The sequence below is a fragment of the Elgaria multicarinata genome, chromosome 7 (genome assembly GCF_023053635.1).
Source record: "Elgaria multicarinata webbii isolate HBS135686 ecotype San Diego chromosome 7, rElgMul1.1.pri, whole genome shotgun sequence".
In the NCBI taxonomy this organism is placed as follows: domain Eukaryota; kingdom Metazoa; phylum Chordata; class Lepidosauria; order Squamata; family Anguidae; genus Elgaria; species Elgaria multicarinata.
This window is the reverse complement of record NC_086177.1, coordinates 15841604-15866244: the sequence shown is the minus strand read 5'-3', so window position 1 is coordinate 15866244 and position 24641 is coordinate 15841604. Positions and strand designations below refer to the sequence as shown.

Genomic DNA, 24641 nt, shown 5'->3' with positions numbered 1-24641 from the left:
AACTGAAATCAACCTGCTCCCCAAAAGCCTAAAACAAACTTATATTAGAATATAGGTATTACAATACAGAAGGCAAAGGACATACAAATGAAGGGGGAAAGGAATTGGCCAGTCTTACTGTCGCCTTTTTAAAGAGCTGGACTTCCGTTCTTCCATCTCATCAATGGGTGACGAGGAGGATAGAAGTGAGTTGTCTGAAGGATTGAATGATGGGCTGCTACTATCACCCTGGTCAACCATCAGTGAACTTGGACGATCCTCCAGAGCCTAAGGACAAGTTAATAAATGATCTTTACTACCTCTAAACTGCACGTTTCACAAGGTTAGTAGGGTTTGGACAACATCTCCAGCACAATCTATTTACCTGCCATTAAAATATATGCTATCATTTAATTTAATTTAACAACTAGGACTGTGCACCACTTCAGCTCCGGATCTGAATTCTGAGCCGAAGCAGGCCGATTCAGATTGCTTCGGACCAATCTGAATGGACAAGCGCCTGGTTTTCATGGGTCCCTGCTTGTGCTGCCCAGGCATGCCTGATGCCCCCCCCCCCAAGATCTGCTTGCATAATGTTGTGGACATGGCTGTTTCATGGTCACCATTTCTGCAGGATTGCTTTTACAGAATTAGATGAGTTGCCCAGGCTAATTGTTGTGCCTAACTTCAGGGTTCCAGGCAGAGGCGTAAGCTCCACAACTGAGATCCCTTCAAGAGAGATACTAATGATCAAAACTGAAGCCTGGACAGAAGAAATACATTACTGTTTCACACAATGGGACTGACTATCAGAAGATGTGGTGAGGGCCACTAGCTCAGATGACTTTCTCTGAATACCAAATAATGGGGACAAACCACAGGGGAGGGCCGTTGCCTTCTGATGATATTTTAAGCTTCTCAGAGGCATCTGGTGGGCCCCAGTTGGAAAAATAGTGCTAGATTGGCAGATTTTTGGTCTGATCCAGCATGGCTCTTATGTTCCTTAGACATATGCCTTGATAGGATGCTATGTAAGCTAATCGGAACTTTCTAAAGGAAGCAAACTAACAAAAACAGGCTCACCATTTTGCTCTTCACAAGCTCTTCTATTGCACTGACAAGTTCTGCTGCACTGGGAGTTTCTGAGCTGGTAGGACGTACCAACAACCGAGAAGAAGTCTGCACAATGAGGTGGGAAGGGGGGGGGGAGAGCCACAATATCAACTTCAGGCTATTCACATGCTGTATGTCTCTTGCTAATGAAAGAAACACCTCTTTTTCCATTTGTATTTAAAAACTCCTTCATTTAACACAAACACAATATGAAGTTTTAAATAACTTCTGCTATTGACAAATGTTACGCTGCCTGTTTCACCCATTTATAATTCTTGGCTGGAATTCTGTAATGCTCCATTAGCAACTGGATGACTAAGAAATATTCTTGGACAACCTTCATCTTGTTCTTATCAAAGGTATTACACAAGGCCCCTGCCTGATGCACTGCATTGTCTACGGAACTTTCCCTCATCCCACCCAGTTCCACACATACAATGAAGCCACACGGAAAAGAGCCACAAAAGTAAACTGTAGAACAGACTAATACTACTAAACCAACAGCCAATTGATAATTCTAAAAGGGAGCAGGGTCATTTTGCTCACCATTCCTTGTGCCATCCATTTTCCCCAAAGGTAAGTGCAGAGTCTAGAAGATCTCTGGCCTCAAAAGCTACAAGGTGCCAATTTATGGCTGCAACTGAGGATAAAAGGTGTTGACAGCAAAGGATTCTGGGAGGGGGTGGTGGCCATTGAATTTGGCTTTCAGTAATTAGCAAACATGCAAGCCCATTTGCAGATTACATGTATCATTAAAAAACTGGAAGCTAAACAAGGCACAATAATATGAACTTCACTTCATATTACAAGGACAGTACAGATGTACATCATGCAACACAGGCTATGTTGTTCTTCACCACTGGACGGACATTTTAAACCAACAGGTACAATGGAACTCTGTTCAACCTTATCTATGGGAGGAGAAGATCGGCCCCCATAATTTAAATAATAATCATAATATGCAATTTTAGTGTGCTGTAATTGGCTTCAATGAGATGGGAACATAGGGAATTGGGGAAGCGTGAGAACACACAAGACACTCTAAATGGAGAGGTAGGGAAATTGAGCCAAAGCAGAAACGGAACATAAATCAACATAATGCTAAAGAAAGAGGGGCGGTCGTTGTTGTTTTCAAAAAAGAAACAAAGGAAACAAAAAACAAAAAAACAAAAAACAAAAAAAACACCAATTAGTTTCACAATAATATAGCAATTGTCTTAGCAATTTTTATCAAAAACAAGCAGAAAACTCAGAAGCTACAGTTTAAACAGAACTCATGAAGTATGCAATGGTGCTACCAAACAGAAGAACTGCAGAGTGTACAAGTGTGTTCCAATGACAAAAATGGTTATCATTTAGTGACACTCAAATTAACATGGCCTGATAGAGCTAATGGCTGGACATGGATGCAAACTGAGAAAGTCTATGGGGAATGGAGAATTTAGGCAGAAATCAAGGTTCCTCTTCTCCCTTTCCAACATGGTAACCGGTTAATTCCTGCCATTTGCAAAACTTGGAATATAGGCAGACCACAACCCTTTCATAAAGAGATAGCAGGAAGAGAAATCTTAATAGCTTTGCTGTGCAACACCAAAGGATTAAGGAAGAATCATTCCCATATATTGGTATATCATTGGATATACGAATGCAACATCACAAAATGGAAAATTCACCCTTACCTGGAAGTTGATTTTTTAATCGCTACAGAGGACACAATCTTACAATACAGGTCACTCTTTTGTACATCTGCTTTGCAGCCCTTGAAGTAAGTACCCCACAGCCTGAGACTTGGGACTGCCCCTTCCTGCCCAGATGAAACTTAGAAACCGGCTAAAACCCCAACCAAAGAATATCTTAAAGCAGAGGTTTTAAACTTTTTATATTTCAGGGAATCTTTCCCATATCAGCTTCGCTGTCAAGGAATGCTTGCAAGTTGCAAAGGATTTGGGGGCACACAGACCACAGGCAGTTCACAGCCGCTGCCAATGACCTACGAGGACAGAGATTCCTCTTTCTCAGAACACAACAGGAAGATCAGTACTGGTTGACAAGCTTTTCCCATGAAAGCTCACTTGCCATAACTTTTCTATACTGGTTTGTAAACTTGCTTTAGTTCTCTCCCCACACCTCCATGCCCGGTGAGATTGGAAGCAGGATTTTGGATCTTGCAGTTCTTCCCAAGTCCTCTTATTGCATGTAGAACATAATTCCCCAAACCAGAAGCTCCTATGTATTTTAAATAAAAGATCTCCCCTAGCACTGGGTATTAAAACTACTAGACAAGACACTTTATGAAAGATGCAGGAAAAGTGAAGGAGGCACATGAACCCAAGACTTGTTCTTGAGCGCCTGATGCATAGAGATGGGAGACAGGAGGAACACCTTCACAAAGGTTGATGAAGTAATTTCAGGTACTTAATAGTATGGCGGTAATTATCTCATCCGAAAACAGCATGATCTCGAACTCTGTGAAAATCCTGTGTGTGTGTGTGTGCGCGTATTGTGTGTGCACATACTGGGTCTTCCATGACAGTACATACAGATTATTACCCACTCATTGAAGAGAATGGGGAAGCTCTTGCCCAGGTAGCACTCCTTCTGTGTCCTGGAGCTCCTGCAACATGTGGATCTGGGCCGAAATGTTTAATTTGCAAAAGAAGTCAACTAAACTAAGGACAAGAAGCATTCTAAGCATGGGTTTTTGTTTTATTTGTTCATCTCTAGGATCTTTTCACTGCAGGTTCTATCATCATTTTGTGCACTATGGGAGTCCATTTCACTGAGTATGCAGGAAATCCCCTTTGCTAACCAGGATGTGGTTACCTTAACAATGATTAAGGTTCCCAGGAGGAAACCACAAGAGTGCTGAAGAAGAAAAAAACTGCTGAAAACATCTGCTTTACCCAGAAAGGTGGCAAGCTGCCAAGAAAGTGTTACTAGCCATAAGATCACACTAATAATTTACAAAAGAAATTGAATACTTCAAGCAGAAAATATTAGAAGCAAGCAAAGTCTGTTGGTTAAACTTAATTTTCTTTCATTTAGAAAAGAAATACTTGGGGCAGGGAAAAAGATTGAGATTTTGAAAACGATATAAATTCCACATTTTCAAACAGTTATAAGTGAATTATTTTAAGAGGCATTTTTTGTCGTTTGTATCACAGTTAAATTATGCTAAAGTGGATGTTTTCCAAAATTCAAATTATGAGTCCTAAAGCAGCAGAGCTGCAACCTGTGAATAACCAAACTGCTTCACCTCAAAGGAGACTTTTTGCTCAGGCAGCCTTCTAATTTGAGATGAACAAAGGAGAACTGGCAGACAAATCACAGAAAAAGATGGCGATAACTGCAGCATGACAGACACAGGAACAAGAACAGATACACATAATGATGTTCTTTAGGCCCAGGGAGGTTCACCTGTCCATCTCTCCCCTGACCTTAAGAAGATTTTGTTGTTTATTCGTTCAGTCGTTTCCGACTCTTTGTGACTTCATGGACCAGCCCACGCCAGAGCTTTCTGTCGGCTGTCGCCACCCCTAGCTCCCCCAAGGTCAAGTCTGTCACCTCCAGAATATCATCCATCCATCTTGCCCTTGGTCGGCCCTCTTCCTTTTGCCTTCCTTTCCCTAGCATCAGCCTCTTTTCCAGGGTATCCTGTCTTCTCATTATGTGGCCAAAGTACTTCAGTTTTGCCTTTAATACCATTCCCTCAAGTGAGCAGTCTGGCTTTATTTCCTGGAGTATGGACTGGTTTGATCTTCTTGCAGTCCAAGGCACTCTCAGAATGTTCCTCCAACACCACAGTTCAAAAGCATCTATCTTCCTTCGCTCAGCCTTCCTTATGGTCCAGCTCTCGCAGCCATAGGTTACTACGGGAAATACCATTGCTTTAACTATGCGGACCTTTGTTGTCAGTGTGGTGTCTCTGCTCTTAACTATTTTATCAAGATTGAAGATTTAAGAAGGCCTTTGAGATAGTGGACTGAAGTTGAACATCTGCTCTGTGTTGCTAGCGTTCTGTGGGTTTGGCTTGATGTTTTATTTATTTTTAAGTGATGTATATGGTGTGCTCAGTTACAGTGTTATATCTGTATATATTAAAGCTGCTTTAAAGCTGGACATAAATTATAAAAATAGGCGCTACATTGAGACATGAAGTTCTTCCGAAGACACATGCAGTATTACGTCAATGAACGTGCCGAGCAAAAGTGCAACATGTGGCTCCCCCCTGAATCTTAGCTTTAAGAAGAGAGCAAAGTTCTGGCCCCCATGGCTGTACAGATGAGCTTGAAAGTACATCTGTAATGGTGGCTGAAACCTCCGAAACCAAAGAGATGGCTAATTAATATTTGGGGAAGGATTTCACTGCCCTGTATAGCTGCTCACTTTTCCCTAGTAAAACTAGAATAAATTCTGTGAAACAGCAAAATATAGAATTAACTAAAAATAGGAGATTATTCAAATCTGCTCAGGTTACTTAATTTATTTGGAATTCACCTTTTCTGTAGTAGTGCACAATTTGATCATCTCCACCACCAGAATGTACAGAGTCCAGAGTGATGGGGTGGGTGGGGATGAAATGACCCACGGACTCAATTTGTAGAACATTTGATTGGAGCCCATAGGTCTCTGCAGTTGGCTGATACAGCACCATGCCTCAGTTGGCTTTGACCATCAAGCATTAATTCTGCCACAAAAAGTCTCATAAGAATCACACCGTTCTGCCACAGGAGGTCTCTCTCTTCATTTATTTACCTTGTCATCCTGTGAGTCTGGCTGGAGTAGACTATGTTGTTGGATTGCCATTGGAGGAGGAAGTGGCACAGCGTCAGGCCCTTCTTCACCTTCTTCCTCTCCACAGCTCTGCATGCCTGAAGAGGACGATTTGGAGAGGGTGCCACTGCTCAAGCCCTCGTTCCGCCCTCTCTGCAAATGTAAAGATAACCATATTTAGCATTTAAAGAGTGCTCTGCAGTGTTCTCCACAGTTCTTAAAACAGCCCAATAAGGTAGGCCAGTAACTCTCGATACCCAGCTCAGACTCTTAACTCTATGCAAACCTGGTTGCATCTCCCTCAGTAATAATATATGTAGTTCAAGCCTTAACATTCTCAGACCCGAGAGCATTCTACAGACACCTCCACCGTTTCTAACATTATTTGGGAATTTCACTTCATTTGATCCTTCTGGCGAACAAAGCAAGAGCTCTCAAAATTAAGAAGCACAACCTAACATTCAAACCAGCAAAGGTGGCCAGATGGATGAAAAATAAATATTTAAACTAGAATCAAGAATACAATATAAAAGGCTGGATCCAGTCTAATTTTATTGCACTTACTTCCCACTGAAACCTATGGGTCTTAAACAATTACTAACCGGCCCCACTGATTTCAGTGGGACCTAAATTCAGCTAACTTAGTTTGGATCCAATACCAAATTTTGAAGTTCATGCCACTACACATTTCTGAAGTTGGTTTCAATACCCTTAAAAGACAGAGACTAAAAACAGGGTATTTAAACAAGAGTAGTTGATGGTGATGCAGTTCCGACAATGACTTAACTTATGGTTTATATAATTGGCAATGAGCCACGGTGAACCTTGGGCTCGCACACTCCTCCTCCTCCTCTTCTTCTTCTTTGCACATGGGGAATGAAAGCTTCTGCTTTCACTTGAGAACAAATCACAGTTCTGTGTTATATCAGAATAGGGAGATCTTGGGAAATGTGGTTTATTCTAACCCAAGTTAGTCAACAAACTAGGATCTGAAAAGTTTGATCCTGGTTTGTTTAAACTAATTTTAGTTAGAAAAAACCACAGTTCCCCAGGTTCAAGCATCCTGTTTCATATCCTGATTTTTAGGAAGCCCTTAAACCACAGTTTCCCAGTTCAGAGATCACGGAGTAAACTGTGGTGGGATGGACTGTTGTAAACCGCCCAGAGAGCTTCAGCTATGGGGCGGTATATAACTGTAATAAATAAATAAATAAATGGACTGAGATCATTGAACCAGGCCAGTATGGCCAAATCTGCATAGTGAAATTATACTACAGATATGTGTATCATGTCTCTGCAATATAGCAAGACTAGGCTCATGCTTCTGAGTTAAACTATTAATAAAAATGAATGCCTAAACCATATGCAGGAAATCTTAACCATGGATCCCGTTGTGCTGTTACTTCATCTGTGTTAGCTGAAACTAGTTAGTGATTATTTCTAACAACTCTTTGGTTCAGTTCTGCAGGATTCCAGTGCAATGTATTATTGATTATGCCAACAATGACAAACCATAGATGTTCCTAAATGATTAAGTGATCCCAGCTGATCCTTTCAAGTTGCAGTGAAACAGAGTGAAAAGATGAAACAACACGGTTTGGGGAATTAAAACAGCCAGATGTGGTTGTTTATGGAAACGTGCAGCAAAAGATCTACAAAACAAATTGCTTGCTAAGTGTTTTGGCAGCAACTGAAGGTAAGGAAATCTCTTTCCTTGGTCATAAAATACTGACTCAAGCAGTGGTGCCTCCCTGAGTTTGGCCAATATTTCTAAGAAGAAAAGAAAAGCACCATGATGCTGTATGGTAAGGTCTTCCCCTTAGAAGAAAAAAGGAGATCTGACACCCCAATTGCTATTGCATGTGTCTATCCAGTATTCAGCTTAAAAACCTGGAGCACAGTCAACATTTGTATAAAACCAGACTATTATGTGGACACGCACCTCTTCAATGGTTTCATCTTGTGGTGTAGCAGCACTGTCATCAGAGTCCTTCTGAGAGCCTGTGTCAGCACTTTTGCGGACTTCTCGGCTCTTCTTATGTTTGTGGGCCAGTTTCTTCACATGGCCATCTGCCTTTCCACTGCTAAGTCGCCTCACTGGGCTAGTAAGCCATTTCCTAAGGGTGTTGCCTGGGCGCTTTGGGCCTGGGGAGCTCTGTGCACCTATCATATGGGGCTGGAGTGATGTCACTGACGCAGGAGGGCTGGCATCATTGCTGGAAACGGAAAGAGAATCTGAAAAGAAGAATAGAGAAACACTGTAAGAAGCAGAAAAAGAAAAATATTTCTTTCTGGTGAGGGGGAAGGGTTCGTTCAGCAACCATGGTTTAAGCAATCAGGCCTGTTCAGACAACATGCTAAGCCATGGTTAGGCCACTAACCTTTTTGCAGCAAATGGTTATAGCCACCATGGTTAGGAATGGTTCACACAACACACTAAGTCACAGTTCACAGGACAAGTTAACCATAAGGTTTACCTCAAAACCCTCAACCATCATGGTTTGGCGTGTTGTCTGAAAAGGGCCACTAACCTTTCCTCCACAAATGCAGGCTGTGTGTAATGCACAAACATGTGGTATAACTGTTTGGCAAGTAATGGTGGTTTCTGTATACCAATTCTCAGAACACATATCAATTGAGCTGATTTCCAAAGGGTGTTTCTACATGATAAAGTTACCTTAGGTTATCCTAGATGTGGTAAAAACAAAACAAAAAACAGATCCATTGAACACAGACCTGATGCTCATGCACAACCAGTGGTGCACCAGCCACAATCTGGTATCCAAGTAACTTCTAGCATCTGAATTACAAAATACACAGGTAAGATACTGCATTATTTTAGGCCTAGTTCTCACTGAGGCTGTTAATTTATGTCAAGGTTGCACCACTTTAAACTGCAGGTGAGGGCTCACATGACTGAATGCCCTTTCATTAAGAAAAAAAACACAACTCCAAAAGTCCCCTGGACAAAGAATTACTATGTGAGGGAGAGATCCTGCCCTAAACTCCCACATTAATCACTTCCACATGATCCACATAACCAGGGCTATGTCTACTCTGTGCTCAACCATTACAATTCTGCACTCGAGTGATCCAAATTCTGTTACATGTATAGCTTAGGCAAACTGAGCATAATTGCATAACTTCTTTTTATCTTGCATAGTTCATTCTATTTTAAAAAAATTCCCTTGCATAATTTAATCTGGTTTTTACTAGACATAGGGAAAGGCAAGAAGCTATACAGGGTACTGAAACGCCCCGCCTCAACTCACTGGAAATCTCACTTAGCCATCATTTTGGCTTCTGAGATCGAACCATTACCTTCGCATTCATAAGAGCCAGAAATCTGGTGACTTTTTTATTATTAAAAACAGCTCAGTTTCTCACAGAGTTGATTTGTGTGCCCATTATCACATTCTATAGGTTTTTAGTGTTCCTGAAGAATTTTAGCACAGAGCCCTGGCCATAATACCCTCAAACAGCATAATTTGACAGAATTCTCTTTTCTCAGGTGGGGGTGAGGAAGGATGAGAGGGAAGGATGAGAAGTGTGATATTGTATTATGAAATTATATCCCACTCCCGTTATTATATCAAACTCGATAAGCAAACTAGTTATGTAACAAATGTAGTTTGGCATCTCTTTTAAAATCTAATGAATTTGGGGGAGGCTGTCCACTGACTATTTTTCCATCTCCCAGTAACAGGACAATAAACATCTTGTTAAATCTTCAAATGTAACTCATATCTATCTAAGCCTGATGAAGGATATTGTCCAAGTTCATAAAACTATTCATAAATACAGACACCAGATGAGCCTTTGGGATTCTCCTGCCCCTTTTATCAAATTACTCAAGGGTGCACTTTTGTTTAGACTATCTGTAAACCCTCCAAGGGATAATTTACTACTCTCTCTCTTCAAGCCTGAAGTACAGCTCCATATGTGCCTCTGCTAATGGAGGTTGAAGTTCATAGAAAGTCCATATAAATAAATTAAAAACAAAACAAAATGGAAGGGAAATCAGAATGGTTACGCGATAATGAAAATGGACAATAAAAACCAAACTTTTCCAGCGTGCAAGTGGCACAATCTAAATCCAAAGCTAAAGAAATCACACAATACTAATCTGCCATTAAGGTTGGTTTGTTTTTTCAATAAATTAAACCAATCATGCCCTACTACTTGACAAATGAAAGGTATCTGCCTTAGATTTCTTTGTTGAACTCCAGACAATTTAATATTTATGTTTTTAAGATGGTGGCCAGAGGCTTCCAACAAAATTCCAATTTCTTCCCATGGAACTGTAATAGCAAATGAAACAAATTTACTAAATTTCCACAACTAACCACCTCTCAGCCAAACACATCACATGCAAGTGTCTTCTTCATTAACTGAGGGGGCAAATGTGCTTCATAAAAGTTAAGGTTGGTATTCACACTACTACTACACAATTATGTACTATTGTCAATTCATTTAAGAATCAATAGAGGGGGAGAGAATTTACTGTTGAGACAAAATACATGTTATCCAAATCGCTTTATATAATATCCACGTACTCGCCTTTTAGTATTTACAAAACTCTTGCTCTAAAAGCATGTCACTGAACAATATAATGCACAAAAGCCACTATCTACCTATCAGGAGTCATTGTTAATGTTGCCATGCCATGCCCTGTTATATGAGTCATGAACACAACCAGCTCCCTCTAGGAAAAAAAGTAAAAATAAAAATGTACATCCACTTATTAACACTGTGGAGATTTCTATCAGTTTTAATATGCTGGTAGAATTATATAAAGCTTCGAGGCATTTTTACTTCCAAAGCCATTTAACCTCTTAGAGGCATTTTCTACATTAGATTAAAGTGCATCCATAAATTGCATTTCATGTAATACTGTAGTACACTAACATAACAAACACGTTTACAAACACATGTTTTATATACTTGTCAGGGAACTGAGATTGGTCACACGCCAGCTAACTAGTGAATGCATTTCACTGGTAAGGGTTTCCCGCAATGGGAAAAAAAAAACATCCCTCACTTTCAGTTTGGCACATGGATGTTGAATTACTCACATTAAAACAAACAAATGATGATAAATCTAAGTCTGTGCTTGCTATATTCACATAACCCTAAAGCAGTCCTTTCAAATCTGATGCCTTCCAGATGTGCTGGATTGCAAACTCCCATCATGTACAGCCAGTGTGGCCAATGGCCATGTTTGGTATGGATGATGGGAGTTGTAGTCAAACACATTTGGAGGGCCCTGGGGAAGGCAGCTCTAAATATTACAATACCAGCCATCAAAGTGTTCATATCATTACACTGTGAATGCAGCATAGCACTTTTTTTTTCTTGTGCCAAAGTAGGGAATTCACATTCCTGAGAGACTTGTGGGTAGTTTTTTTTTTTAAAAGGTAAAACAAGATGCAGTTTCATGAGGCTTTCTCAGATGAACAGAGATAGTTCTATTTCTGTTCTTGCCACTGAGACTAGAGAAAAATCTAATATCTGCCTCTAAAATTATTCAGCCTCATTGCACAATAAGCCATTCGGTTAGAAAAAAATCAGTGGTAATATCTACTCTGCCATTTATGAAAAGGGGAAGAAATGTTTTATTATGAATCAACATGAGGCATTCCCTTCATTTTTACTGTTGACATATGAGGATAACTTGTTACCTTTTAACAGCAATGGTCTTGCAAGTTGAGAACACACATTAAAAGGAAGACAAGGGCTTGTGTCATTTGCCTTCCTACCTCTTTGCTCTTTCACTAGTGTGGTGTAATGGGGGGGAAAGCTAGACACAGACCAAGAGAGCCTGGATCCAATTAGTCCCAATACCCCTTTCTGCTATGAATCTTACTTGGGGAAGGGGTGGGGGGCTTATACAAGTCACTGAATCTAAACTTAATCTAACAGGGTTGTTGTGCTGGGTATTAAAATGGTGCTCTGTTCTCCTTGGAGGAAGGATGGGATACAAATGTAAGAAGCTAAGTAGCCATTTTAAGAGACAATTAAATTCCATAGCCAAATTACAAATTCTCTCCATATTCCTTGCTATGTTCTCGTATGATTTATAACGCAGAGAAAGAACATATAACCATGCTGTGTACACAGTTGTAAAACATTCTACAGGCCATAGTTTGTGCTGTTTAGAGATGCTGCAATTCAAGGGGGGGGGGGAAAGTTACCCAAGAGCACGTCCCGCTTTCATGGCATAGGATTGCATTACCGCAGCTCAAGCTCGTTGGTAGATTTGGGTAGCCCCTGTTCACACATATGTTCACATATAGTGTGTACTATAGCTTACATATATATAAAAAAGTATTTGGACTTTTGCTCTTGTACAGTCAAGTTATTTTAGTAATTTCAGGGTATTCTTAAGACTTGTTGAACTTTGGCCCCCATGGTTTTTTGTCTATTTGGGCTGACCTTTGAGGATATGACATGGCAGAAGACTCATATGAAACCTGACTGCTGCTGGGTTCAAGCTGCACAAGACCAAGACACACTTTAACACAATTTAAGACATTCCTACAACAAAATGTGAGGAAGTTATCTTGTCTTTTCCTGCCAATACTACCCTGGCAACAGCATGAGGCTTTGTCTATGCTTTGGCAAAAATGTTTAAGAATCACTGTCTAACATGACTTGGGCAAACAAAGTGTGAACATGTGCATTATTGGGTGGGGTGGAGGCCCTGGTGAATGTTCGAGATTTAAGGAAGTTTTTATTTTTGATGGCATGGATCCCCCATATGAACACACATGTGTTTGAAGAGGTTAAATACATGTAATCTAGTTCCAAGTAGCATGCTACCTGGAAGACACCCTATAGGCTGTTGGTTCCCAAGTCTGAGAATTGGGGTGTTTGCTTATTTTGCATTCCCTCTGGAGGAGCAGGTCCATAGTTTGGGGGTGCTCCTGGATCCATCTTTGTCACTGGAGGCTCAGGTAGCCCCGAACGCCTATTACCAACATTGATTGGCACGCCAACTACATCCGTTCCTTGATAGGGATAGCCTAGCTATGGTGATCCATGCACTGGTAACCTCATAATTAGACTACTGCAATGCACACTGTGTGGGGCTACCATGTGCATGGTTCAGAAGCTGTAGCTAGTGTAGTATGCAGCAGCCAAGGTGGTCACTGGAACACCCAGCTATGTTTGCCTGTGTTAAAAGAACTGCACCGTGGCTGCCTGTTAGCTACCGAGCCATGTACAAGTTTTTGTTATTATCCTATAAAGCCCTAAATAACTTGGGACCAGGATACCTAGCAGATTGCCTTCCCTTATATAAATCCAGGCAGCATTTAAAAACTTCGGAGGTGGTCTTACTAGTCATTCCAAAACGAATTGTGTGTTGCCATGATGAACCTTGACAGTGGGCCTTCTCTGTAATGGCTCTCACCCCCAGGAAAACCCTCCCTCATGCAGTTTGGGAGACAGAAAATGTAACATCTTTTAAATGCCTCCTAAAAACATACTTTTTCACAAAGGATTTTCCTGAGTTGTAACTGCTGCTGGGTTTTACTTTGGCTTTATGTGGTATTTTTAAACCTTTAAATGTGTAATATTGAATCTTGTTATGTTGTATTTTATGGCTTTAATTATGAACTGCCCAGAAAGCTTTGGCTGTTGGGCAGTATAAAAAAGTAATTAATAAATAACTAAAGCAGCCTGCTTTGTACCAGCACACTAAAAAAGGTTTATTACTCAAGGAATGTTTAACCTCTGCATGCATGCAGCACAGAATTCTGTTTACTCTCACAGGAAAGGAAAGAGCGCAACTTCCCATTCACCAAATGGACCGAGCGTACTATGCTGGCAAAATGATGTGTTCTCATTCAAAACTTAGAGCGTTTCAACATATGTCATAGAAAAAAAAGTTCCACATAAGCAACACCGTGGAGAATCTCCCGTACAACAATTCCCTCCACCTATTTCACTTCAGTTCAAGAAAACCACACAGATACCATGATATGTTCACATCATGTGCCTAATTTAATCCATGTTCGCACAGTGGAAGCTGCCATTGTCCAGGCTTCCCCAGATCTACACCAGGGCTGAGCAACATGTAGCTCTCAGCTGTTGTTGGACTGCAACTCCAATCATCCCTCACTACTGGCTATGCTGACTAGGGCTGATGGGAGTTGCATTCTAACAACATCTAGAGAGCCACAAGCTGCCCATCCCAGTCTATATATTTAGTATCTAAGACGGTGAACCAGGGAGTACACCTAGTTCAAATTTTGTGTCTGCTATGAACTGACCAGGTGACCTTAGGCAAGCCACTAATCCTCACCCCCAGCATCCCCTCTGCAACGCGGAAAGAATATTACCAGAGAACTTTACACAACCATAGAAAAATTATGGAGAACATAAAGAAGCATTTGGGAAATTCTGAAGTGGTATAAAAATGCTAAGTGTAAGTTGCCTCTATGTGCAACAAACCAAGCAATGGCTGCTTATTACATATGAAGGTCTACATGCAGATTTCCTATATGGAAGTGAAGTTGATGCAAGACTGAAGACTCTCATAGCCTAAATGTATAAAAACACTTGGACAGAACCCAGCCTGAAGTCATTTCCTTTTTTGTTGACATGGGAAACAGGCCATTTTCCAACTCATATGAAACAGCTTCCCCCCCTCCCTGTCAAATAATATTAAATTAAGTAGAGATTTAATTTGGAACTCTAGAGGTGTTCGCTTATCTCTCCCAATGCAGCATTTCCTCTCCTTCTCCTAGTGACTGACAACCTTGGAATAAAACTGAGCCAGCGTGGTATAGTGGAAACCGTGTTAGCTAAGGTAGGCAGGGCTCAGTCCAAATCCCTACTTCATGCTCCCTGGGTGGTCTTAGCCCAGTCACCCTCTCTTGGCCTAACTTACCACACAGGTGAGGATGAGAGAGAGAGAGAGAGAGAGGGAGAGATTACATATAGGCATATATACCATACATAAAAGCACAGTGCCCTGAGCTCCTTAATAGTGAGATTAAAACTAATAAAATAAATACATTTATTTTTATGGCAATTCCAAGCAGCACTCCACCATTTAAACAGCACAGTTCTGGTTGGGGCTTGTGGAGGGTAAGCCATTAGCAGAGCTTACTCCATCCCTCCATCATAGGCAAGGATCTCTGCTGTTGCAAAATTTACTTAGATTTGTATCCTGCATAATCCAAAGATTCAAGACATGTTATTTAAAAGAACAAAACAACCCCCAGAAGGCATGCAACTAATCTTCATTAGACTAGCTATGAACCATGGCAATTCCAAAGACACATATAAAAAGAAGTACAGGTGAACAAGGTGTATAATCTGAATAGTAAAATGTGCAAACCACAAAATAAAAAATAATAATTAAAAGAAGCAAAAGTGTGCTTGAAAAATACAATATACATCAATGGCTATTAGCCAAGGTGGCTAAATTGATTCTTTGTGTCCTGATGCACTATATCTCTGATTACCAGATGCTGAGGTCAAACAGGAGATGACCATCACCTTCATGCCCTGCTTATGTGCTCCTCAGGGGGACTGTCAGACTCAGTAATATGTGCTACTAAATAGATTTTTGGTCTGATCCTCCAGCAAGGCAAATCTTATGTTCTAAAGTTCCCTTTCCTAAATGGCCCTTACTTTTGACCTAACATCACCCTCAAGGCAGAGATAAAAGTAAACCATTCCACCATGCTGCAGTTTCTAAAAGCCAGATGCTACATATATACTATTAGGAAGGCACTGGGCTCTGTGTGGCCCCTGGAGGCATAATTTACATCCAACAGATCAAACCATTGGACGTAATGGACTGCATGCATTTACTAGGGGCAACGATTCCTCACACATGGAATGACCAGAGCTGGAGTGACAGCTGCAGCTAGTAAACAAGAAGGGAAAGTACAACGGCAAGGAAAGGCCATTTTACACAATCCCAGGTTTGTCATTACGAGTAAACTCAACAGGGAGCCATAGTCAATCCTGCTTAGAGATGTAAAGTTCCTGGAAATTTTGAGCTTATGAAAAAGAAACAAGCCAGAGTTGGTTTTATGAGTAAAAATAAAATGAAAATTTGGGGGAAATATTGAAAATATGAAGTACTTATTTAGTGTTCTTTACAGAACTTTAAATATATTATGTATAACTTGGTTTTCTCATAAAATTATTAAAATTTTAAAAAGTAAACTTCAGTAAATGTGTAATTATTGTCTGAATCAATGAAATACACAATACTTTTTTATGAGAAAACCAAGACGTACATAATGCATTTTAGATTCCTATTTTATGTCTGACCAGAGGGAACTTTAGCAAGTAGTCCCTGACACATAGCCCACATGTTTTTCTGCCAAATGTGGTAGCACTGGCAGGGTAAACTACGGTGTTTGCCTCAAATAAGGATTTTAGGATAAATTGATACAGGGCCACATTCATCAACTGCATCTAACCAAAACAAGTCCAGAAAAACAGGACTTCCTGGAACAAAACCCAAAAGATCAAGAAACCACATTTTCTTGATGTACTATGATATTGTGACTGTAGTCACATGTTGGGAAATTGAGCATGACTCACTTGGCAGATACCTGTATGTCTTATCAGAATGAATGAAAAACTACTTGGCGTTCACAGCTCATGATGAAGATCTAGACGGGGAAATATACAGGCAATCGTCCCTGTGCGTCCACATGACACATAGGGGATCCTGGGAGCAGGGAGGGATGATCCCTCCGTTTCCCCGGGATATGGCCCTACACTTTAATCCTGGTTCTTCCCGCAGTCCCAGGATGATCCCGAGACTGCAGGAGGTGTTGCCGGGCATCCCGTTTTCGTCCCAGCTCCTCACGAGTAACCACAAGGAGCCAGGAACCAGGCACGGGCCATGAAGCTCCTCAGGAGCTCTGTGCCCACCGGGGATGGGGTGGGAGGAGCAGGGTCTTTTTCTAAACAACCCCCTCCCCTACCTTTTGCACTCATGCAACTCTTTTCCAATTAAAAAAATTAATGGCAGGCGCGACGTCCTCTTCCTCCCAGGACATCACGCGTCGCATGTAGACACAGGGCAACGATCCCGGAAGTAGGTAAGTCCGGGATCGCCCCCTTTCCGACCCTTTACACCCATAGGTGTAGACAAGCCCCACACACACAAAGTGTGAGAGGGAGAACAGTTTTCCTCCTATTTTTTTCCCAGGCCTTCACATCTGTAATACTATTTCCTCAGTTAGTATAACTGATACATGTCTGCCGCATTTTAGGTGAACACTTAAAAACACCTTAATTCTGCACCTAGGAAAGGATGATGCGTGAAAACAGGTCTGACAGCTAAAGATCTAGAAAAGCCTGACTGCAAGCAATCTGCATGTGCTGTCTCTTCCCTGCTCTCAACTTTATTGAAGCCGGGCAAGAGCATAGTCCAACTGGAGAGAGGAAGGGCATGCTATACAGTACATATTAACAAGCTGCCACATCCCCTGCATCCCCCTGGATGTATTTTTATTAGCTCTTAAACTTCTCAGTAGAGTAGCCCCACCCGGAGAGGATATGGGACTCAATCTTTTCCGCGCAAAGAAGATGCTTGCCAAAGTACAGACAAAGAGAAACAGTCACATTGCTAGTACCTAAGAACAAAGGGCCCCCTCATTACTGAATCAGGCATCACTTTATATGGCGCAGTTAATATGTCCAACTAAGTTCTTGCTCCAGAATGAAACTGGAACTTTGGGATTTATAAGACTGAAGGGCTTACTTCTGGCAAAATATATCTTTACTGTGGGGCCTGTTTAGTACAAACATGCAAAGAGTTTCATGTTTTAACTGATACATTTTTGTAGAATTCTTTGTTTTCTGCACTCTAAGGGCATGTTGAGCTCTAATCTAATGAAAAAAATTTTAGAGGTTGAGGAGACAAGGGAGTCCCCTGCAGCTCCCCGCCCCCCTGAACCAATTCCTAGGTGGTTGTTTTGCTGTGACTCTGATAGCCTTTTCCAAAGAAGCAAGGAATCAATCAGCCAAATGAAGTTGTTATTTCTAGGGGGGTGAGGTATAGTCTTCACAGAAAGGATATAAAGTGCCTGTCCCCCCTCACCACCCTGAGAATAAACACAAGTCAAAAAGAATACCACCAGTTTCCTTCAACTCTAGTGATCTTTTCTTTATTTGCTTTTTTTAAAGTTATCTCATATGTATAAAATTTGAATGCAACAAATATGTGTATCATATAGGTACACTTGTGACAGACCCAAGACTAGTTGTAACCTCTCATCAAGTGTACACTGTGAAAAATCTGGTGCTGCTGCTATATAATGTGGGAATTGTCCCTTAGAGTGAGTGGGGAACTGTTCCGGACCTGGATGCCAGGCTGACTCCTGGGACAGCAAAGGTATTGAGAAGCTGTGGACCATAAAAACACTCAGAGTATTTAACAGAGTACAGAGACAGTTCTTTCCCTAAAGGGATTTTTCTTATCAAAGACTTATAATTCCCTACCTATAAAAATATGAGAAAGAAGAGGTTATATCTTTAAATGCTATGTGAATAAGTTTAAGATGTGGGGCTTTAACAGAATTCCTGTTACTTATCCAAGTTTTGGGCTTCCTTTTTACTTTTCTGAAACATTAAAAGAAAATATAGAACAAAGATCCACTTCAATGGGGAATATTACTCCCAACTCAAAACCCCACAGTTATTCTGGAGTAGTCACAGTGAAGTCACCAAGACTAATCCAGAGGAAGTGGTTTGAAGTTATGGATAAGATTCAAATGAAAGAGTCAGGAAGGCTAATGACCAAGTTTAGATGCTTGGTGGGATGATTCTTTTAGATGATGATGATGATGATATACCTCTAAGGAACTTTAGTCTTCTTGGTATCCATCAACCTTCAATGATCAATTATGGGGATTCTCAAACCATGTTTCTGTCAAGAATGGTTGTAAAGCTTACCAGCCTGCAGAAGTAATGTTAAGAAATCCCAGGCCACGTGGGCTGAACCTGCATTGCCTCTGTGCATCCATGGTAAAACTAGACCCACATAGAGGGTGTTTAACTCTTTCTTCCCATACCACTTTCTCCATTGTAGATCCTCCTCCAACCCCACGTTCCTTTTAACTCTACAGCAGGAACTACAACACCCCATCCCATATTTAATTTGGAATTAAGAAAGGAGCTAGTTCGCACATGCACAATCATTTGTTGACCTAAAACAAATGTGCAAACTGCCTCCCAGAAAAGCAGTGTTTTTGATGTGAAGGAAGGTAAAATGCAAGTTCTCTCGGTGATGTTTCATTTATGAAGATTCAGTGACATGTGAGTTATCACTTTTTATTGCTGTCGTCAAGTTATGGACATGCATCCATAAATTAGCCCTAAGCTTTGCTGGGGACAAGTTATATTTAAAAGGAGCAACGGGTGGAAAAAGAATGATGCGATTTCTCACCATATTCTAAGTCACATGTCATGTGGGCCTAGTTACCTTCTAAAACTCTTTGGAAGAATTGGAACTTCAAACTACTTTAGCAGAGATAGAACTTTCTTCCCTATGCTCTATCCCTCAAGTCCTTTCAGAAGCAGTTGAGATCTCCTTGGATACTCTTCCCCCATGTGCATACATAAAAGTAAGATTTTTAAAAATAAACCCTCAGGTTTCTTAAAATGAGATTTCAACTGCAACTTCCTGTTTATGAATTGTGCACAAAAGAACTTTTGAGAATTCCCCACCGAGAGAAGGTAGAAAGGAAACATGGGCCTGCAGTACATTAACCAACAGACATGCCTCTCTACAGCACCCAGATGTGCTCCGTTCCAGGAGAGATTTTGCAGCTCATTGTTCCGGCCGACTCTGGCAAGGGTCTACAGCAACACATTTAACAACTTCCATCTGTGCCACAAAGGCTGGGGCTATGTGCTTCTTTCAGAACTGGCTCACATCCAAGAGTTACACCACCCTGTCAGCTACACCGGTTACATTACTGCATTCCAGCCTTCACCCTCTTTTCCTGAGTGCCCTTTCCCAGCTATCACTCCATAGTAATTCTATCCTCAAGTAGGAATGGAGATATATATTACATACATGCACAGTCGGCATACTGGATGTGAATGTTAAATGTAGCGAGTGAGAAAAGCTGCAAGTTTCATCTAATCCATAAAGCTTACTCAAAGTGCAGCCAGAATCAACTGTGCCTATAAATACTGAGTGCATTAGTACGCATGGGAGCTCTACATGAGCAGAATCTCCCCCCGCCCCTTTACTCTGGGCTCATCTAGACAGCAGCTACTAGCCCTCCCAATATGGTGAAATAACGTATGCAACCAGAAGCACAGAAAGTGCCCCCATGGAAAGTGCCCCCATGCGTCCAGACCATGTTGTGGATTTAAAGAGAAAATGAGAATGTATTTGGGATTGGATACCCTAAATCAGTGCTCCAGCTCCCTGAAACAATAGCCATGTGGGGAAGTCCTGGAATGCTCCACGTGTGCCGCCCCACTGCAAGAACAGAGTATTCTCTACACTAGAGAGAATGAGGCAGTTAATACTTGCTTGCATCAGGCTCCATGTATGCACAGTTGATTAGGATTAATATAATTATTAACAAATAGGAAGCCAAATAAATTGAAACCTCCTCCAACCATTTCCTATTAATCTACACCAGGGGTGCACAACATGAGTCCGTCCATACGTTATTTGACTGCAACTCTCACCAGTCATTGCTAGCATAGCAATGCTAAGGAAGAATGGGTGTTGCAGTCCAACATCTGGAAGGACACAAGTAGCGGACCCCTGGTGGAGAGTAATAGGAATTACTAGGAATTTCATCAGTGATTCATATGAACTGTGAAGAAAGTAGGAAGAATGCAAAGAACATCCCCTGGGTATACCTCTGGTTATTTTAAAAATTGTGAAAGTTGCATGTGGCCATGCAATATGAAAAACAGAATTTAAATCAGGTTTCAGTTTTATAGTATCTCAGACTGTTCTGCTGAGCTGCCCACAAAACAGCTTTCATAGGTGTTACAATGCAAGCAATTTTGCACAGACCAAAAGGAAGCAAGGTAAAACAAGACGGACTGCAAAACACCCAGAAACCAGAAACTTCCTGCCCGGTGACTCAACAGCCTTCATCAGCCCACTGGAATGTGAGCCATTTCCTAGCCATTTCTAACTTGAGGTGTAACTAAGGAAACTATAGGGAGGCTTTTAAGTATTTGTTCCCACACTAAAATCTGCAGTAATCTTAACTGATGTCTGGAGGCTTTGAGAGCAGCAAAGACTAAGGCAGAGGTGTACAAGTTGTGGCCCTCCATATGTTGTTGGACTGCAACTCCCATCAGCCCTAGCCTGCATAGCCAAGGGTAATGTGGATGGGAAGTGCAATCCAAAAACCTCTGGAGTGCCACATGTTGTCCACCCTTGGACTAAAGAATAGAAGTAAACTTGGCATCGACACTGTTATAATTAATTTTTATGACACTATCAATACAAACTTAAGATACTCATTGGTGCTTTAAAGTACCTTTCTCTTATAATCTGTTTTTGTTACTCATGTTTATCCCCCGCTAAGCCACCTTACAAATCTACTATGGTTCTAAAACTCAAGTCATATAGCAAGGTGCACTTATTTGTTATCGCTTGTGACCAGTGCTAGCATGGTGCAATCCGAAATTGGCAAATGTATAAAACACACAATTGAATGTGCTCATATACCTGCTTTGGTATAGCATCTATTCCAGCGGCACTCTGGGCTGTAGCATCTGAGAAACATTTCTGCTAAGTAACGCATCTGGTAAGACATTCCTCAGGAACGTTTACTCTATCTTTGGAGCAGTAATTCATTATGAACAGCCGAGTGAGTACCACACTTTTCAGCAAGTATAAGCAGAATGCTTCCACTACAAATAGCAATAAAAGCCCAGAGTTCCATGCTATTCTCCCTTCATTTCAGTTGTTAGGCAATCATCACATATACTTTACAGTACTTCAACTGCAGTGAAAACTCCTCAAGTAACTCAGACACATGCACCAGGTCTCTCTACCCAAGCTGTTCTTAATTTATTCCAATGCTACAGCCCTAGGGGCTGAATATAGTGGGACTTATATTTTAGTAAATATGCATAGGATTCAGATGCTCATGTAACATTAGAATACTGTAGAGCCTTAGAATACCTGAGGCTGTTTTTAATTACAATCAAGACATGTAAAGAAATATAAAGAGACCTAGAGATATTTTAATCAAAATCTATGACAATGTATCTAAGACATTAATTCAAATTCTTGCAATCAAACAGGATTCAAGTACACTCACACTTTCCACAAACAAGTTAGAAATATAGACCTTTAAGGTTTGTTACTACAGCTTTATCAGGAAATAGAATCAGTTATCAATTTAAGGCAATTCCATTTAAATTAATTACTTCTCATATAGGCAAGCTAAACACGCCCATACTCCAGAAAAGATACATCTTTTTTGGAACATATGGGCATTGAGGAAAATCTGGTGTTAGTTATGTTTTGTGTATCTTATGATTTTATTTATTTATTACATTTTTATACCGCCCAATACCGAAGCTCTCTGGGCGGTTCACAAAAATTAAAACCATAATAAAACAACCAACAGGTTACTGTTGGTGTACTGTACAGAAGCTTTTCTTTTTAATTTCAGATTTGCCTGATTGCATTTGACTGGAATGACTAATTTTTAGATGTCTGACTCCCCCCTACCTTACTTTTTTTAATGGCATTTTAAAAAGTTGTATAAATAAACGAAAAACCCAAACATGAATATCTTAGTTCAATTCCTCCCACCCTCATTTCATGCAAATAGGATGTCGTTTTATCCTGCTACAGATAAATTATAGATAACCCATTGTACAAGTACAGCAACATCTGCCTTCCCATTCCCGACTTGCATTTTCCTGCTAAAACCTGCTATAAATGGATATAATGCTTAACATCTTCTATAGATAAGATTCTCATCAGTTTCCCAGAACCTATGCAAAGTACATTTGATCTCCCTTTTCCTTTCGTTAATCCCTCCTCATGCTGAATTGTTCACCTAAATACATCTGCTCTCTCTCTCTCTCTCTGCCCACCCCATCCCCACCAATATTTGCCTGCCATTTGTACCTAAGTCCAGGATCCAGTATTTACAGCTGCCAGGCTGCCCATTTCCACAGTACGGAGAATGAAGGGATTTCAGGCTGTCAATTTGCTCAACTCCGTTTGACATGGTTAGTTGTGAGCTGCTGCAAAATTCGTACTCCACCTCTGCACGCTCCTGAAGAGGATTTCCACACAGAGACGCTCTTCTCTTCCCTTTCCCACCAAGAACTCCCTAACCAAGAATTGAGGATAGCATATGTTCAAGGTTTCAGCTCTTTTAAAGCCCCTTGTCTTAGCTTCAGTGCAGCAACTCCCTTCAGGGGATGCTCTCCTCTGACTCACTGCCCAGTGCAGCTCCAGATTTCAGGCTTACACGTGGGAATAGCCAGATGCGATGGCTTACCCTCTACCGTAACTAGCCTAACTGAAGTTCAAGCAAATTCTTGGCTACACTGTCAACTAGCTCATTTGTTCCCTTTGGGAGGCTGTATTTCGGTTAGCAGGAAGGACCATGCATAGTTAATTTTCAAACACTTCTTTGCATGGGAGAAAATGAGGAGTCAGCCTATATAGCAGTGGGGCCTTCCAGTCAGCTAAAATGATCAAGAGCACATTGCTAAATCATGACCTGGACGCATCATATTCAGAAAAAAGATTAGGAATTGAAAATTTGAGTTAGGGATTTTTGTAATATACCTAGTTTCTCAATATACGGCCATCACAATGATGAACACTTAAAACTACATGCAAAAGGAAGGTAGAAATTGTTACAAAAGGTGAAAGGGGGTATGATTTGGTTACTTACATGTTTATTCCCTAGCCCTATTCTAGTGAGTGTTTAGGAGTGAGAAATCATTGTTCCACATCCACACATTACTACTTTAAGTAAAGGCAACAATTTTGCTATTCCATAAAACATGTCCTATAAGGCTTCACATATTATGTGTTTTCTATAGAGAAAGCTCATGTATAGGAGAAGCATGAAAAACTTGTGTAGCTTGTCAAATGCTGCAACAGCGTACACATCTATGTTGCTGCACATACACAATGTGTATACATGCTGGGAGGTGGCAGCCAATAGGGAGGCACAAGTTCCAAGTTCAACTTTCCTAAGCTGGATGCAATCAAGAGCAGTCACGTGGATGACTAGATATTCACAGAGGATAATTAAACTTTTGTTGAACATACTTTCCTTGTGCAATGTAATTGCTTAGAGCTGTCTCTTTCAGGAATTGCAATAAACAAGTTTAATATAATCTAGGAAGCAAAATCTGTACTGTCAAAAGAACTGCATTTTTGTTTTTGCTATTTTTAAGATAGCATCTACTATAACAGAACCCCAAGGCAGGCTATTAATAAGGTTCAACTCAGATGATCCTCCAAACCATGAAATGGAGAACAGGGAACATGCTGTAGGGTCCCATCATAGATAATGATTCCTTCTTCCAGTCTGGGTTGCTCTCTTTTCCAACGATGTCCGCACCTTGCCTCACAAAGGGGCAGAAGGTAGAGTAGGTCAAATAATATTAATAGGGGATCAATCCCTCTCTACTACAGATACATGAGAAGGGAAGGGAAGGTCTGGGCTCCCCTTTCCCCTGAGCAACTGTGAGGAGCATTGGGCTCAGAAGCCATGTCACTGAGCCCGAATGCTTCACCTCATTGACCATCTTGGACAAAAACAGAG

At 40.9% G+C, this 24641-nt stretch overlaps 1 protein-coding gene across 8 annotated transcripts in view; it reads right to left on the bottom strand.

The window, feature by feature from the left end:
* Positions 1–24641, bottom strand: part of TRIO (trio Rho guanine nucleotide exchange factor) — a 274794-nt gene that overhangs the window by 58648 nt on the left and 191505 nt on the right. For all 8 annotated transcript variants that reach the window (XM_063130237.1, XM_063130241.1, XM_063130244.1 and 5 more), the window contains 4 exons: positions 7808–8100; positions 5848–6018; positions 1063–1158; positions 119–267 (listed from right to left, as the gene is read on the bottom strand). In XM_063130237.1, the coding sequence (XP_062986307.1) occupies positions 119–267; positions 1063–1158; positions 5848–6018; positions 7808–8100 (709 nt within the window). The remainder of the gene's footprint in view (positions 1–118; positions 268–1062; positions 1159–5847; positions 6019–7807; positions 8101–24641) is intronic.